We start from the raw sequence: 19141 nt of genomic DNA, 5'->3' as shown, positions 1-19141 counted from the left end.
AGAAATACGAGGCGCACAAAGGCCCTGGCACACTCCACGAAAGGCGTTTGTGGTTATGCACTAACTACACGGTCTGCTCAGGATGCCGTTGTAAGTGTGTACATGTAAATACGATTTAAAAGAAGGCATAAACCGGCCTGAGGCGTGTGCATCTAATGATGATTAATATGGGATCTCTTGATGATGTTGCCGAGTTGAAAGCACGCCCTGCGTGGACCCGCTGCGTGTAGAGACGGGCGCCATGTTTACCTGCGGCTTCACTAAGTGACAGCAGTTTTACCTGAAGACGATGAGGGTTCTCACTAATGTACTACACTAACCGCGGGTGCCTGGCAATCTATGATACAAATACGCACACACGACATTGCTGATAGGAATTCAAAGAAAGACTGAGCTGTGAGTAACGAGAATGACATTTATTTTAAAATCCGAAACACAAACGACATTCATTATTCGAAACCACAGGCCATTTGTTGCTAAAGGATGAAAAGGCTCGCAGTTTTTCATTTCTGCGAACGTTGGCTCAGCTGCATTTCCAATTACTTCGTGCAAAAGCAGACTTGGAATCAGTTTTATAGAAGAAAACCTCTTAATATGTACCATTTGGCACACGGCTGGATCAATATACACTTCCTTCACAAAATGGTGTTCTACTTGCCTGGATCGTCTTTCCGGTAGTCCACTGAAGCCGGCGAAGGATTGGCTCCTTAGAATGCCATTCGGGCCACCAGGCGAGCAGGTGTGAGAGCCCACGGACATGGTTTCCGGGATTCTGGGCGGTTCTCCTGCAGCATGAGAGAGACATAAGAGTGTTACTCATGGAATTGAGATGGACGCATGTCACCTAACAGGAAGTGGTAGGGCGGTCAGAATCTAGGGTGGCCACCTCACTCCAGGTCTTTGCAGACACTTTCTCCAGTCCTAAACCTTTATTTCACCTACAAATCATTGATTTCAAGTTTTTTTAGTCTAATTAGCTCAATGGAAATAAAACCCACAGAGAATGCATCAGGCTGTCATACAAAAGTCTAGGACGGGAAACCATGTAAATGATTACCTGGACAGAGGTGGACAGCCTCGGAATTCTAGGAGGTGGTGGAGAGAGCCAAGGAATGATGAACGGATATTGCTCCTAGTTGTGTACAAAGTCCTACAGGGTCGTGATGTAGGCCCCTGCATTCAGTACTGAATGCGCCCACCCACACAACTACAATGACTCAGCAGATGGCAAACCAAAGTTACATTTTTGAGGATTATGACACATTTTTTAAAGAAAAGGAGGTGTAATGAAGTGGAATTGATAACAGGACGCCAGGAGAAGTTTATTCCATCACCCCAGCCGCCAAGAGCTAAGCTCTAACTGACTTCCCAGATTCAACCAACATTTCAGTGAGCTCAAGTATTATAAGATGGAATGTACAGGTACGATGACATAGAAGTGAGAGATACCACAGGAAGCATCATTAGTAGTCTTCAGGTGTGCATGTTATGCCACTTGTTTAATTTCTGTGCAATACAGCTTAAACAGAAGCTATTCCCTTTTCATTAAAAGCCAGTTTTTTATTCTAAAGGAAGTTCTACAAAGATGTATAGGTTGCCCTCGTGATATAAAACAAGGGATAGACTATTATAGATGTAACCGAGTCAGAGGAGGGTATATTAATAGAATCTCTCGGTCTGTAGATAATGCAACCCTGGAAAACCATAGATTAAAGTCAATCAATGGGTGAACAAAAAGCAATTCTTTTCAAATATAATTAATAAGACATATAAGGCATTTGTTGTGTTAAGAAAGATAATGTCTTTGTTTCATTTATTGCTTGTATGACTAATCAATAAAACAAAAAAGTTAAAAAATAATTAAAAAATCATTAAAAAAGTTATGAAGAAAGTCACAATTCAGATCTCATTATTTCTCTGTCCACAATAGCAAGGTAGTTGTATTAACAATTGTGTAATCGAAATTCAAATTATGCACACAATAAAACAATGTTATTACACTAAATACATCAAATCTATAATATTAATACAGATCGTCTAATACATTAACAATACCATGAACATTTTGTTAAAATGTTTATACAACAAACAGCAAGTTCTGAAAGAACTGACTGATTGAAACAAAGTGTTGACGCAGCGTTTCGGTGAAACAGACAATATTCATCACCTTCTTCAGGACCAATTCTATTTAAAATTTTCAATAACATTTCTATTCAATTTTAGATTCTAAAAATCATATGTTGGTTATCCAGGTAGTCTACCTCATCCAGACTGTACTCTTTGAACTGCTACTTAGACCCACAAAGTTGGGTAAATTGATTGAGAAATCTGTAGAGAATATCTGGGCGATCCACTCAAAGGGCGTGTCAATTGCCCGTGATACGAACGCTATAAAATAGTATCCCCTCTAAAGGTATGAAACTCAATAAAGCGGGGCCAGAAATGTATAAATTCAAGGCAAATCAGGTCTTAATAGCCATCGCTCAAACCTGCGTACGTAAGTATCACCGGATATCTGGGAAGTCAATAGACATGACAGTAGTCCGTAGAAACTCAATCGCGTGAGGGGATAGAGCAGCAGCGAACACATGACCGTTTTCACACATGAGAAAAAGTACCCCCAAGTGCCATTCTAAGTATGCTGAACCTCGATGTAGAGTACAGGAACAGTGCCTCGGCCACAGGAGGCCAAAGATCTCTGAAGTGACTAATGTGTGGTGTTTACTACTGCTAAAAAGCACTCTATTTTATGTGAACACCACCACAGCTAAGAGTAGGTGACAGGAAACGGTTAAAATGGCTGCTAATTCCATAGAACTTTCATGAGGAAGGACCATACTAGGAGCAGCTGTACATAAAACACACATTTTCTGCTGGACTTAATTGGGTGGAACGTCATTTGGGAGGTGGGAAAGGGAGGGGGGGCAATCAAGCTTCCAAACTGTCAGCCTTAAAGTAGGAAAGTTGGTTGTGAAACTGAAAAGGCATTGTCTTGTTTAGCCTAAGGTTACAAAAACCTTTTGTGTGCTTACAGAGAGCTTGCCTCGGCCTAGAGCCCACTGTTACCACTGATTTAATTTATTGTCACTTTCATTTGGTTGCTTCTTATTCCTTATTCAAGACCTTTCCGAGTTGCAGCTTGTCAATCTTGTGTTTCCACCCCATCAGAAATTAGCCTCGACCATCTCTGTTTGCTAGCCTCTAATACCTTTCATTGCTGACTTTTTGCAAGCAATGTTTTTTTCTTTTTTGCGTAAGCACTCCACAAGAGAGCATGTGTTTTCAGCTGTCTCTCCCCCAGCAGCACTCATGTTTGGGAAGCCCTCAGTATTGCCTCACCAAAGGCTTAACACACTTTATCGTTATTCAAAGCAGGATTATGTAATGTTATTGATCTAAGCAAATTCAGAATCTACAGGCTGCTTAAAAATGAGCCTGAACACGCAAGTTATCCATGGATGCATTAACCTGTTGCATTACGCCACTAGTACACAACTGAGAGCTTAGTGCCTATGTAAACTTTATTATTCTATGAACTTCAAAGATGCAAAACTGCATCGAATTGCTATACACATCCAGGACATGGCAGTCGTCAGATTATACTGAGAAACCCCCTACACAATGAATTTTAAGTTAGTTTCAAATGCTGCATAATTACTCCGAGGATTGAAGTTGAATGTTTGTTTCTCTACTATGTTAAGCATTTAAGTGAATGTATTGCAATTATTCTGCGATCAAAAAAGTCTCTAGTGGTGACAAGCCAATATTAGGTATCTTGTTCATTTACTATATGTCTCTAAACGAGTCTGAGTAATATCTTCTACTTATAATTGTTTATAATGTTTTCGTCTTTACTTTGTCTATTTTGTTGTGTAAACAAATAAATGTCTTAAGTACATTTCAGGTCTTTGTACAGGTGCTGGATAGTACCAAAATAATTTTTGGGCGAATATAAAATGTGCGTTTAAAGTTGTAGGCTCAGAGTAATTGCGCAGACTTTGAAAGTAAAGTAGAATTTATGGTGTAGGGGGTTTCTCAGTGTAGTGATTGTTTTTACCAGTTCCACCCTTTTACTCCTTAACTGGATCACTACCATAGTTAGATTTAAAGTTTACAGATTATGAAACCTATCTGAGCTTCTGTTTGTAACCAATCAAGACAGGAAATCTGCATTTCTCTGTTAAAAAAAAGGTCCATGCTATGCTTAGGCAATAATCTAGGGCAGAGGAAAGCAAGGCAAGGAGCAGAGAAGTAACTGTTATAAACGGGGAACAGCCATTACAACGCGGTTTTTACCACGCGCAGCTTTTACATCGCATGCGTTACAACGCATGCGATGTTACAACGCAATGCCATTACAACGCAAGTCTTTACATCGACTTGCGCTAGATGGCGTGCTAACATTACAAATAGTGTAGTTTACTATCCCAACACCTTCCCTACTGTTACGTGGACTGGAGTTGGAATAGTAAATTACACTTTTCTAATGTCAGCACGCCATCTAGTGCAAGTCGATGTAAAGACTTGCGTTGTAAGGGCATAGCGTTGTAACATCGCATGCGTTGTAACGCATGCGATGTAACTGCACGCGTTGTAATGACACGCGTTGTAATGTCATACATCCGTTATAAACGGACAGTAAAGAAAATAATCTGAAATCTGCTTATAGAGTATCAAGTGTCCCCAAGGTAGGAGTACGCTTTCAAATTAAAGGCTTGAAATGCCTAGCATAAGCCCTTTGCTCATCTACATCAAACCAACGAGAAGCTACCCTAGCATTTAACGCGAGTGCTTTTGCCAGTAAGGAGAACGCCTTACACTTTAGTGTTTCTCAGGATGACGTTGTGTCCTCCTATTTAAATTCGTATGGTTGGAGGGTGTTTCACCTCTATCTTCTTGTTGAATTATCTCCTACTGATGTGATGACTGAACTTTAATTTGAATATTGGTAGAATTTAAAATTGTGTACGCTACTTTTACCCTCACTTGAATAACACTCTTTGTATCTTGAACTACACAGCACAATACTTTCTTATTTTTTGATAGTTGAGGTTTACCGAACAGTAATGATAACTGCACTTAACACTTGGATATCCTTATTTCAACAGCCTTCCCTTTCCATGTGTTTACTTTGTCTGCCTCACTTTTTTCCTACCTTTATTTTACCGATCTATTAAAAGAATGAGAACAGCGGCAGCTCCTTTACTATTTCCTACCCCAATCAGGCGTTTGTTAAGCACGACTACTCACCCGTAATGGTCTCGAGCCGCTGGGGGGGGGGGGGGGGGATAGGGGGGGGAGGGGTTTGCAGGCTCCAGTCCATCAAGGGGGGTCTGTCGAAGAGCCAGGTTTTGAGGTTTCTTGCGAAGATGGGGAGCGATGTTGTCTGTCTGAGGTGGAGCGGCAGGGCGTTCCAGGCTCGGGCTGCGAGGAAGGAGAAGGAACGGCCTCCCAATCTGGTCTTTCTGGTGTGGGGGACCACAGCGTAGGAGAGCTGGGCAGATCGTAGGGTCCTCTGGGGTGCTTGGAATTTGAGTCTGCTGTTCAGGTATGCTGGTCCGGTGTCGTGGAGGGCCTTGTGGGCATGGGTGAGCATCTTGAAGGTGACTCTAGCTTTGATGGGGAGCCAGTGGAGTGTGCGCAGGTGCTGGGAGATGTGGCAGTGTCTTGGCAGGTTGAGGACCAGTCTTGCTGCGACGTTCTGGATGCTCTGTAGCTTGCGGGTGAGGTTTTTGTTTATTCTGGCATAGAGTGCGTTGCCGTAGTCGAGTCTGCTGGTGACCAGGGTGTGAGTGACGCTCTTTCTGTGTTCGAGGGGGATCCATTTGAACGTATTACGGAGGAAGTGGAGGGTGTGGAAGCAGGAGGACGAGACGGAGTTGATCTGGCGGTCCATATTGAGCTCGGAGTCTAGGATGATTCCCAGGTTGCGTGCGCGGTCCGTGGGGGTGGGCGGGCTTCCGAGTGCAGGGGGCCACCAGGTGTCGTTCCATGCGTCAGGGTTTGGGCCCATGATGAGAACTTCTGTTTTGTTGGTATTTAGTTGTAGGCAGCTGTTTTTCATCCATTTGGCGACGGCTTCCATGCCTTCTCGAAAATTGTGTCTGGCGGTATTGGGTTCGTTGGATAGAGAGAAGATGAGTTGGGTGTCTTCTGCGTATGACACAATGTTGAGTCCGTAGTTTCTGACGATGGAGGCGAGCGGAGCCATGTAGACGAAGAGTGTAGGGCTGAGGAAGGACCCCTGGGGGACTCTGCAGGTGGTAGGTGTAGGGTCGGAGAGGAAAGGGGGGAGTCTGACCCGCTGCGTTCTGCCAGAGAGGAAGGAGCAGATCCAGTTGATCCTTGTCTTGGATCCCTGCGTCGTGGAGTCTGCGTATTAGGATGCAGTGAGAGACTGTGTTGAACGCCGCTGAGAGGTCGAGGAGGAAGAGGGCTGCTGTTTCTCCTTTGACCAGTAGGGTGCGGATGTCGTCTGTTGCAGCGAGGAGGGCGGTTTCCGTACTGTGTTTTTTTCTGAAGCCAGATTGGGAGGAGTTGATGATGTTGTGCTCTTCGATGAATGGGCGAGTGACTGTTGATGGCTTTCTCGATGACTTTCGCTGGAAACGGGGGCAGGGAGATGGGTCTGTAGTTTCTGAAGTCGGTGGGGCCGCCGAGGGTTTCTTCAGGAGGGGGTTGACCTTGGCCTATTTCCAGTCATCAGGGAACGTGGCAGCTGCCAGGGAGCGGTTGATGGCATGGCAGAGCATGGGTGCGATGGTGTCAGTGGCTCTGTTGAAAATGTGGTGGGGCAGGGGTCCGTGGGGGCCCCGGAGTGGATTGACTTCATGGTCTTCAGTGTGTCTTCGGTGGTGAGGGCTGTCCAGTTGTCGATCGCTGGCTTCAGGGTGTCGGGGGTGGTTAGTGAGGGCTCAGTGTGTTGGTTGTCTTCGTCGAAGTTGTCGTAGATGCTCTTGATTTTGTGGTGGAAAAAGGTGCTGAGTTTGTCGCAGAGGTCTTGTGAGGGAGGGATGTCGGTGGACTCGCTGGTGGGTTGGGCGAACTCCTTGATGATGTTGAAGAGTTCTTTGCTGTTGTGGGCGTGAGTGGAGATTCTGTCTTCAATCGCTTTTTTCCTTGTTTTTCTGATGAGTTGGTGGTGGGCGTTGGTGGCGGCTCTGAAGTTGTTGTAGGCTTCTGTGGATTTGGTGTTCCTCCAGGCCTTTTCAAGGCGTCGCCAAGTGCGTCTGGACTCTCGAAGTTCGGAGGTAAACCATCTGGCTTTCTTGGTGTGGGTGTTGTTGTTTTTCTTGAGGGGGCTATGGTGTTGGCGCTGTCAGAGATCCATCTGTGCAGGGTTCGGTCTGCGGTATTGGGGTAGTCGTTTTCCGCGATGGTTGGGGTAGAGTTGCTGAGTGATGAGGTTAGCTGGTCGTCGGTGATTCTGGTCCAGTTTCTTCGCGGGACCAGGTGCAAGTGTCTGTGGATGGTGGGTGTTCTGAGGGTGAAGTGGACACATCGATGGTCAGTCCATGGGAGTTCGGTGGTGTGGCTGAAGGTGATGGAGTTACCCGTTGTGAAGAGGGGGTCGAGGGTGTGTCCTGCTGAGTGCATGGGTTCGGTCACGATCTGGCGGAGTCCAATGTTGTGGAGGTTGTCCAGGAGGGATGTGGTGCTGGGGTCCAGTTGGTTGTCAAGATGGAAGTTGAGGTCTCCCAGTAGGGTGTAGTTGGTGGACGCGATGGCATGTGGGGAGATGATGTCCGTGATGGAGTTGGCAAAAAGTCTGCGGGGTCCAGGGGGTTGGTAGATGAGGGTTCCTCGGAGGGTGGTGGTAGGGCTGGCCAGTATCTTGAAGTGAAGGTGTTCCATCAGGTCTGTGGGCTTGTCAGGGAATGTGCTCAGGCGGAGGTTGGATTTGTGGACAATGGCGATTCCTCCTCCCAGGCGGGTGGAGAGGTCCTTCCTGGAGATCTTGTATCCTTGGGGAATGGCGATGTCCGGTCCCGAGGTGGTGTTGGTCCATGTTTCGGTGAAGAACGCTACGTCGGGGGGGGGGGGGGGGGGTGCTGTCGAGGAACTCCCAGATTTCGTGGCATGTTTGTGGAGGGATCGGACGTTGAGGAGGATGCATTGCAGGGTCTTTGGTTGGGTTGTGGTCTTGCGGGTGGGTTGCGCCGGGTCCGTGTTCTTGGCGGTATTGCAGGTATGCCGGCAGTGGTGACAGCTAAAGGGTCCGTGGGTGTCGGCTGGTGATGCTAGCTTGCAGTTGTTATTGCGTCCTGGGTTGAGAGCGTGGAGTGCCGCTGGGCCGTAGCATTGGTGTTGAGGAGGTCCAGGGTTCCTGGGGCTGTTCGGGGTTAGGTCACGGTCGGGCGCAGACAGGCTTGCCTTTGGTGCTCCTTCGGCGCGCCAGCTGCCAGTGTTTGCGGATGCACAGCGGCCGCCATTACGTAGGGGTCGGGGAGGGCTGGACAGCTGGGAGGCCGGAGCAGGGAGAGGAGCTGGAATGGGCCGGTCGTGTTGGTCGTGCTAGGGGGAGGGGCCGCAGGGGCAGCAGCGGCCCCTCCCCCCCTTCACTTCATCCGCCCTCTCTAGCCCAATACTTTGTTATAGCACTGTACCCTAACCATCATTTAAAGGCAATTTACTAACAATTTACTAACATTAAATGCAATAATTAAAAAGTACACTAACCTTAAATGCAACGCTTTAAATGAATTAAAATACATTATCTTTAGCATAAACGAACACTAAACTAAACTGTATTTTCTTAATTTAATTATTAAGTTAATCCGGGAATTCACTGAAGATAAAAAAATATTAACCTTATTGCATCCCTAATGCTTATCCAAACCCTGTAATAAATTATTTAAAGCAAACCTTAATTGTACCTACTAATGAATCATAGTGAATTAAATTGGGGGGAAAAAAAAGAGCAGATTTTTCTTTGAGTGTTTTGCGCAAGCAGGGCGATTGAAAGGCTAAACCTGCATGCATTCCATTAGGGTTCACTTAAAGGAAATATGTTGGGTAAATTCCCTTACCTAGAACAAGATACATTATTTATTAATGAAACTGGGACTCTTTTTGCAATGCCCCCTTATAAGCCAGTCTATAAAAAATGAAAAGGAAAACACTCAAACCTCGTTCAGAATAAGTCTGCTTCACAAGCAAAGGGACAGAAAGGACAACAAGCTAATTTTAACTTTAGGAGCCATGAAGGTACAAATCTCCTACATTATAAAAGATAATAATTCAAAAATCAGTGCTGGAACAACATTTACTCTTCCTACCCTTGAATTGCAGTTAACAAGAACAGTACCAATTCCGGCATGCCGCCACGTGAGCTACTAGTAGCTCTCCAGCTGCCTGCAAGTACCACTCCTGTGTGCAGGCCAGATAACTAATTTAGAAGTGTGTGTATTTAAGATAAAACTGTGTGTATTTTTAGAACTCATGTTTGAGGAAAAATGGCTGCATTTCTAAAATACATTTAAAACGGATATTTGAGTGAGAAATTGTGGCGTTCATGAGAATTATTACTAATATTATTACAATGGTATCTGGGACCTTGTAGTTATATCAGTTATGCATTACCCATGTAGAGGCATTCAAAATGAAAAGGCCTTTTTTTTAACATTATTGCTGGCAGCCCTATCTGATGCACTAAGGTGATCATTTGTAGCAATCTCGCCTGCCGTGGCCACTGATGTAATCATTTCTGACGTGGTCATTGTTAAAACACTAACATCGTTAGTAGCTTGGAATGATTTTCATTGAAAATAAGTAGGTACTATTACAGAAAAGTTTGGAGACCTCTGAATTAGATGCACCATCAGTGAGTAGCACACATAAATTGACCCAGGCCTAGCATTTTCAGCTTCGATTTCCGGGCACACTTCCTCTCAGGAACTTACCTACATGGAAAGGGTAAAGATGTTTTAACTAAAATAAACAGTCAAGAGTTTGACAATCTGATTTCAACGTTGTACTCCCTCAGCTACAGACTATCATGCTGGATGGGTACTCAGCAGGCAAATCCAGCTTGGGGAAAGGGGTTTATGAGGGGGCATGTAATGAATAGGACTTTTGGTTGTAGTAAGGGAGGATGGTCACGGTTCGGGGGAGGTCAGAAAGAAGCTTAACCGAGTCTGGCAAGGACTGAGGATTTAAGCTAAGGTATTTGGTTGTGTGAGTAGACTTGTGGCGCTAGGGAGGTTTAAGAGCAGGCATCTTATTATTTGTGTTTGTATTTGTGAGACTGTTTTTTTATATAACATAATTGTTTGAAATGGTTGCTCATATTAAAGGAGCCTTTCCTCTAGATTAATGTTCTATGTGGTATTATTGTACATCTCTTCCGTAGACAGGCTCATTATCAGTTTTTAGCATATGCTGCGTTGCAAATGCAACCTAAAGATGTTACACTGATTAATTATAGCACTTTTCACAAACTATTTTGTACATCATGTATATTAAGAGGGAGGACAAAGGGCAATTTGTGATCATAAATACCACATCTTGGCTTTCAGAACAAGGATTTGGAGAATTATGCCATATTAAAGTGGCACTTGTGGCAAAATCTGCTAATATTTCATAATATTTACCATTGTAAATTTATGGTTAGTGGAATGACCGTGGCCATTTCAGGGCGATCTCCCTGCACAAGCAGATAAGCACATGCAAATATGTAAGTGGTTGGGCATTCAGGCCAGAAGACCCAAGAAAAACAGTGGGAAGACTGATTATTAGTGTTTTGAAATGTACAATTATGTCACCGCACGTGACATCAGAAGTAACATCTTGCTCCCTATAATATTCCTCAATTTAAAGGGAAAGGGCTTTTTTTTTTTTTTGCAAAAGAAAATTATCACAATCACTTAGAAATGTGAATGCATTTTTTTGTTTTTACTTTTTGTAAATCACAAGTATGTTTTTCCACATAACGTGGAACCAAACATGGAAACTGTTGAAATTACTAATATTTTAAACAAACGTGCAACTTGGCAATTACATTTTTAAACTGCATTTAGTGATTAAACAAAATATACTTGGTGCATTTTCTTTAACAACTAAACGTGCTGTTCATTTTCTAGCTTCAAAGACAAAAGTGTTTCACAGTTGCAGTTTGTTAAGCGATAGAAGGATTAGAAATGTGTCATTCGCAGATCCATCTTAGATGGGAGATTAAAACACAGTCCCTTTTGAACTATTCTCACAAATGGAGGAGTGTTGCCAGTGGGATGGAAGTTAGCTAACCTCCTGGGCCCAGGTTAGACACATAGAAGGGACACCTCTCTTCCTACCTCAGCCTCGGGCTAAGTGGGCCGGAGTCTCCGTTCTAAAAATAATGGGGAGCGCCATACACCTGCATTCATCCCCAACTTCTGCTCTGGGGCGTTCACATACCATACTCCACGGAAAGAAGAGCATTTCAGTGCGGGCGGGCAAGGTGGGGATACTGAAAAGAAAGGGTAAAGGAAAAAGGGAAACAGCCCTGCCAAGCACCACGCATCAGGGATTAGACTAACGCATTTTAATGCTTTTATCCGCAACACTGCTCTAAAACGCATTAGTCACACATTTCACACATTACAACTCTGACATCCCTGTGTGCGGAACTGTGAAGGTGTAATATATAATTAAACAGCAGCCCAAGCGATTTGGCTAAAGCTGCTATGCGCTGCTTGCATTCCCTGGAAATTTACTTTTGCTCTGCCAGCCAGGCCTAAACTTGGTGCCTACGGTCACAGGAGGACACGTAGCTTAAATGCTAAACACTACACAGCAGGACCAGCTACTACGTAGCAGTTTATTGGGTCAGGGGGCAGCAGCTCCCCCATTGTTTTCTGTGCCGTGCACGCCACGTCCAGACAGTGTAACACCATGCTTTGAAGGATGACCAACTCTATGTCTGTGGTGTTCGAGCGGGCAGTGATGCCATGGGGAGCATCCCTCCTGCGTTCTGTCACTTTGTCAATGTGATGATGGTTATCCTGGTGTCGTGCATAGGCGAACTGCTGTATTTGTGAACTGCTGCTGTATGCAGCTTGTTCATCCATCTAGCTTCATGGTCTCCCCACTACCGCAGGCGTGGAGAGCGAGAGCTTGAAACTCGGACGGCTCCTTGGCACAAGTGGAGCTTGCCAGGTGGGTGAGGCAACAAAATAACTAGGGAGAGCTGAGCTGAGCCGGAGCCAAGCCAGGGGCCCATGCTGGCTCCTAGAGACTGTGCACGAGCAGAGCATTTCAAATATTTGCCACGTTGATCATACACCAGTGGGCTCTGTACAAACCGTAGGACTGGCTGAACAAGACTGTCTTTCAATAAGTGCGAATATGCATAAGGTGTGCAACTAATAAACCTTTACTGGGATTGTAGCAGAAGGACTTATCATTGTGAAAAAGTATGTAAATAATGGAAATGAGGAAAAAGTAAGGAAGGGAAGGGAAAGAAGGGCAGCAAGGAGAAGCGGAGTTATGAACGGACAAGAAAGATTAAAAGAAAAAGGAAGAAGGAATTAGGGATGAAAGCTGTACAGAAGGAGCATAAAAAGAAATGAATAGCTCGAACACAGAAGAAAACAAGCATTTGCAATGCAATAGGTCTCGCATTTGGGAGAATTTAAGCTGTTGGCATTGTAAATTACAATGCCTTTTATTTATCTGTTTTGGTAACGGTTTACAGCACTGCATGACCTGCATCTCTCCACGCCTCTCTGCAGCAGTGGCCACTAGCGAGTAGAGATTTGGCGCACTAGTCCTCATGCCCCGGGCATATACACTGGATATCAGTATGGACGCAGGTATCAGGATACCCCGAGGAGCAAGAAGTGGCAGCTCAATGGGACTAGCATATGCTGCAGGTATCGGACACGGGCCAAATTCACAGACAGACAACTGCACTATTCATCCTTTGGGCGTCAATGCGATGGGTAATATTAACAGCTGTTGAAAGCGTCAAACACACACCTTTGTTCAATTTTGGATTTTAGCACGTATACGCGCAATGCCATGAGATGTGAATACAGCAAAGTTTTACAATATGCTGCCTTGCCTCACGTATGAACCCCTGAAAAGCTTGGCCAGGGGGCTGGGGCAGGCCTTCCTTCCAGGTCTGCACACATGCATTTCTGATGCCTACTGTTTGACATAGGAGTTAACAAGTTGTTGGACTGCGCAGTGTAAACGTGTCCCTCCCTTGGCGTGCTGTGGGTTCAAGCCTCTTTCCACAGCAGTACATAAGAAACTGCCAATGACAAAGAGGAGACGCTGTGATACCACAGGCAGGCAGGGGCGGGCACTGTGCACCAACACAGACATCCTGCAAGCCATCACTATTCGTGCACAGCGCATCACAAACGAAATTGGGCCCAAGAGTTTGCTAATAATGCATTACAATTTCAGCTACCTCCAAAGCCTGGAATTCTGAGCAGCGCCAGAGGGAAATCCAATAATCTCTGACTTGGATTACTCTGGGCAGGCGCTCAGCCCACTGAGCTATCTTACTACCACAGTCAGAACACAGTGGACTGGGGGGGGGCTATTTTAAAAAAAAGCACGTGTGTCTGGCGGCGTTTACTAACAAGCTGTCGCCATTGCGCAAAGGCAGACGCTTGTTTGTATTTGCATCACGCTTTCACTTTAACAATAGCTGCCGCCCCACACAGCACTCGCGGGGTTGGACGGCAGCTATTGTTAAAGTGAAAGAGCGATGCAAAACTGAAAACGCAGCTGCAATTTTTCACCGCATAATTTAGTCACGCTCCACCATCCTTTGGCCTTCGTTGGCCGCATAATTCCAGGTACCCTGTCTATAGGCAACACGGTCAAAGCAGTGTCTACCATAAACGCACAAAAACAAAACACTTACTACTGAAGCCAAAATGCTCTCATAATTAATCTGAAGCCAGCACAATGTGGATGCCCTATTCCTCTGACGTGTTCGCTTCATATATGTGTATAAACAAAAATATTATGAAAACACAACTGTGGTCCTCACACAAGACATCGTACACTCACCATACACCCCAAGTGACTGGCACTCTTCCATCAACGTCACTCGCACGAAGTAGTGTGCTACGTGTTCGCAAAAGCGCTTAGGCACCTTGTGAGGAATAAGAAGCGCTATGCAATACAATAGCATTCCGAGAGAAGTGTTACTTTAAACCGGATTTGTCACCCAGAGAACAGCAGCTCTCCACTAAATGTACCAACCGTTGTGCCCATATAGTACCAAAGGATGCTCACGTGAGGCTGCTTTGGTGCAGGTGACCCTGAGGGAGGAAAGTTCGGAGGCACGAGGCAGCAGAAACACAATAGCAGCAGAGGTGGACCTGAGCTCTGAGCACCAATGGAAATCTAGATGGGATTCTCATCATTCTAGCATACACTTCCTTTGTGATCTTCTATAATGGACTTTCCTGGAATGCAATGGAGAGTTAAGTGCGAAGCTAAGTTAATACAAGCATTTGCAATGCAGCAGTCTCGCATTTGTGAAAATTAGAGCTATTGGAGGTGTAAATGAAAATGTTTTTTACTTTTGATGTTTCTTTCAACCACATCATACAATGGACCGAGAACAACACCGGGGAATGACCAGAACACAGCCAGGTTCAATGCCTGCCAAAAAGCCTCAGCTGAGCCTGGCTGAACTGCAGAGAGATGGGGAGCGCTCTGACAGCTTGGAGCCCCTGGCGGGCTGTGGCACAGTCAGTCGCGAACAATGTTACATTAAATGGATGGCTAAAATGGGCAACATACCGACAGTGCACATTCAGCAGCTTCTGCGAGGCTGGTATTTATCCGGAGCCGTGCAGCTGGCTGGCCGGCCATCCACGGAACTCGCAGGGAGGGAGGGGGGGGTGAAACAGAGCCCGCTCATTTTGAGAACGTAAATAAAGAGGACGTAAAAGTAGCGCTGCGCACAGGACCTTCCAAAGGGGGGTCATCTGTCTGGGCTTGACACGAGAGATGGGGCGCAGGACTTGATTCCCGGTGCACTCACCACACTCCACACTGAAGCACGCCGTGTGGTCTATGCACATTGCACTGGCCTCTTCTGAGCTGCAGTGTGGTCTGAGTACACTGTACTCGTCTCTTCCTGAGCTGAACTGTGTGCTCTGTGGACACTGCACTCGCCTCTTCCTAAGCTGCGCGGAGTAGTCTGTACGCATTTCACAGAGTGCTCACCATGTGATCACTGCACTCACCCCAGCTGGAGTCTGCACTGCGTGGTCATCCGTGGGATGTGTTGTGACTCTGTGCACAGTACACCGCGTTGCATGGTGATGGTCTCCAGCATGGTATAGTGGAGCCTGCTGTGTGCTCTGTCCGCTGCACACAGCTTGTGGTGCCCTGTCACTTCACATCGTACAGGATACAAACTTGAGTCCCCCGCCTCCTCTGTGCACAGCCTTGAATGCGCCGTGAGCTATGACGTCTCGCAGCCCATTGATCGCATACAATCTCCTGTGTGCACTGTCTGGCAGTGCTGTGCACACGGCCCAACTGGCCGCGCGGTGTACGGAGTGAGCGGCCGGTCTCTCTCGGACTGGACGGTCGCGCTGTGCGCCCCCATTGTACACTGCTTGGACTCTGGCCGCTGGATGAGCTCAGTGTGCACTCCGCTGTGGACCCAGGTCGCTGGCTGCAGAGTTAGGTGGCGCAGCGTGTGCCATGGTCACTTATCGACTGGAAAGTTTACTCCTCGTGTACAGCGTGGTCTGAGGCTTAACATGCTGCAGAGTTTAACAGAGAGCATCCTGAGGTTTCTGTTGGATTCCAAGGTACACTGGATGTGTGGTGTGCACATTCAGCCAGAGTGCGCGCGTGTGAGAATCGAGCTGTCTGGATAAAGAGGGGGTGGCCCCCATCGGGCTGCCGCTGAGCCTTCGGGAGCCGAGATCTGCGTGGCCAACTTCAGTGCCTGCCAACACAAGCATGGATACAGGCTTTAAAATGCATTCCAAATTGCGCAGTTAAATAATTAAATAAACAAGCGCGGTCCTCAGCGATGCCAAAAGCTGTTGCCACGCCATTGTTGGAAAGAAAACAGAAAGTGCTCACCCAGTAAATAAAAGACAATGTGTCACGCCGCGAAGGCAAAGATCCATTCCCAATCAGAACACGCCCTTTGCAATAATTAGTGATGCAAAATGATGCACACCAATAGAAATTACGGGCAGAGCAGAGACTCTGTTTCTAAAACTGTATTGATTCCAAGAGGCCCTCGCATGGCAAGGGCTGCGCATGCGCTGCTAACGCCAGGCGAGATCTAAAAAAAGTTAATGTTAGGGTTTTGCTTTTTGAAAGTTTCTAAGCGTGCAATGCATGTCTTTTCAGTATTGAACTGGAGGTCAACAAAAAGCTATTTGGCTACTGGTGATACCATCATGACACAGTGGCACCATCATGGGACAGTTCGGAGTCTAGTGAAAAGACCCTGGAGGAGTTGTGCACTATTGAAGAGTTTACAAAACTCACCACTATTACCTTTACCATTACCAATACATTGAAGGAAGCCTCGCTGGGAGTTCAATGCGGTCTTTTTCACCAGTGAAAGACCAGAAAGGGAGCAACTTCAGTGATGCAGCTGACAATTCACAGAACTCAATCAAATACAGGCAGGTAAAACTGCAAACAGCTCAGACACAGGCTCCTCTGTCCTGTTGCCCCTCAGAGAGAGACTTAATTCAGTCCCTCCTGTAATCACTCCCTTCTCATAAGGGCCCGTTCGGTGTCTGACCCGATACGACCCGAGTCATCAACTGATACCTGCATCACCTCCTGCGTGTCAATAACCTCAAAGGTGTCTTACCACTTCCTTCACTAGAATGCCTCTTTCCTGCCATCTTCATCATCCATAACTGTCACTAACATTGAACAAAAACCATGATGTTAGAATATAAAAAAGGTGTCTTTAAATTAGAAAAAAGTGTATTTCTTTAACTTGCAAAAGCGTTTTTTCTTAGCACATCACATGATATCACTGCATTGATAAGTATCTATTAAAAGTGAGAGTTTTAAACATGAACTGAGAATATATTCCTGTCTGCCCTGATGACAATGCGATCAGTGAACTAAGAGGCAAGTCACAAATCAGTCACGTGTACCCTATATATGGGCTTGTTTCTTATTACACATGGAGTAATGTTTTGGTCTATTAAACAAGAGCGATTTTTTTTGTGCAGCACACATCCTGAACTCATGTATTTGAAGGTTCTATCGTATGTGATACTGAACAAAGAATAGGCTTGGTGAAACAAAAGTGTTTGTCTAGGAAAACACAAGTTGGTCAAGCAGGGAAGCCGGGATTTTCAAGTCTCACACTGGTTAGATAACCACCAGATTCAGATGCCTTTTAGACATCATCCTGGTCCGTAACAATAAGAAAAATGTGAATATTGTGACTGCAGGACTAAATCAGATCAGATGCTAAACAGCAGTATACGGGGCATGATTTTGGGACGCGCTTTAGTGGAGAATAATCAGACTTCTAAAAGTAATGCTTAATTTTTCCTTGATTAGCCATGGTACAGTAATGAAAGTATACAAGTGAATTCTCCTTTGGTTTTAGTACCCAAAAATTAGTAATTGCTTTAATTTACGGACGAGAAAGTGTCACTAAAAAGTATTACACATTTGGCAGTAGAATGTCGCACATAACCACACTGAAATCATAGAAATGTCACACACAAGCAATCTGAACACTTGGCAGCGATGCTCTCATTACAGCCGGTGAGTCTTCAGTACTTTTGTAACTGAGAGCTCCTCGGACCAGTGTCCCTCGTGACTACAGACTGATTGTCTCATCGATCGCTAGTAAAGCAGAGTGTCTGCAGCCGACTGAGCCAGTGAGTGCGACAGACAGTGACTTGTAGAGAAAATTCTCGCTGACTAAACTAAGTGCCCTTTCATTTCTGGTGCTTTGCAGCAGTCTTAAGATCTTCTTAGAGTTTTTCGTTGCTCAAATGCGTGTAATTTCTGATATTTATGTTTCCCTCGTCTTCACTGCTTGAGTTTGCTCGTGTGAAAGTGTCACTCAGTCATTGAATGTCACTCATAATTTCACTAAAATTATGAAAATGTCACACACAAGCAATCTGAAACCTTGGCATCTAGGGGGAAAGGGGTTATGGGCGAAAGGAAGAGGTTAAAGGTTAAAGGAACACACCCATGTTTATTTGGGAGAGGAGTGTATGGAAAACGTTTCTTATTAAGAAAAGTATATTCCTAATAGAGAAAAAGTTAGATGTGAAACGCACCTTTAGCCATTATTTTTACGTGGCATTTTTAGCAAATGGGTTGTATCTTTGTATGATGTTATAAAACTTAGTTTTGAAAACTATCTTTATTGAATCGGAACAGGAACTTTATGCATTCTATCTAAATAAACAATGTGTCATTCACTGACAGTCAATCCTGCTCCCTTCAATGAAATCTTTCAGTGTCACAAGTCTGCACATATACACAGGCATGGATACCTTTACTATCCATGAGCTAGGCTGGCTGTCTCCTCCTGGTCCAATGGGATTCATTCTTTTAGTATCAGGCAATGCAAAACTGGAGGAATGACGTCGGGCATTATTAAAATGCTTTACGATCACGGGTACACGCGATAATAGAAATATGTTTCTACAAAGCATTTCATAGTGAACTTACAAATCGCTGTTAAGAACTTGTGACCAACCCACCAAAGTAGAAGTCAACTGCGAATATTAAACTCACTGAAACAAAACAGCATGTAGGTCAGTGTTTTCCTGACCTACAGGATGTGAGGTTGTGAACCAATTTTTGGCGAGGCAAAAAGCAATAAGTAAAGATGCTTTTAAATTCTAGATAGATCTTGTAAAATTTGCTGTGCTTCAAAGACAGAGGTCAACCGGTAGGCTATGTCTTCTCACAAATTGCTGCTTATGTTTTTTAACATGGGGATTGCGGTTTAAAAACTCCTCTCACTTTGCAGACAGAGAAAGAAAAGTAAAGTGAATTATGTGACAATCTTGCTGTGGTACAGGGAGTGTGAAAAGAAAGGCTGTAGGATGTAATATTTTTCTAGCACAACAACATGTAACTACCTGTGAATGAACTGTACATATTTAGCAGCTCTGAAAGCAAAAATTAAGCACTCCTTTGTAATTCTGAAATGTGACGG

General features: G+C 45.0%; 1 protein-coding gene across 9 annotated transcripts in view; it reads right to left on the bottom strand.

The window, feature by feature from the left end:
• The window catches only part of RIPOR2 (RHO family interacting cell polarization regulator 2), a 497105-nt gene that overhangs the window by 245531 nt on the left and 232433 nt on the right, over positions 1–19141 (bottom strand). For all 9 annotated transcript variants that reach the window (XM_085605987.1, XM_085605982.1, XM_085605983.1 and 6 more), the window contains exon 2: positions 659–785. In XM_085605987.1, coding sequence (XP_085462113.1) covers positions 659–785 — 127 coding nt within the window. The remainder of the gene's footprint in view (positions 1–658; positions 786–19141) is intronic.

The sequence above is a fragment of the Triturus cristatus genome, chromosome 5_1 (genome assembly GCF_964204655.1).
Source record: "Triturus cristatus chromosome 5_1, aTriCri1.1, whole genome shotgun sequence".
NCBI classification, from domain to species: Eukaryota; Metazoa; Chordata; class Amphibia; order Caudata; family Salamandridae; genus Triturus; species Triturus cristatus.
Note: the sequence above shows the minus strand (reverse complement) of the source record. Positions and strands in the feature narration are given on the sequence as shown.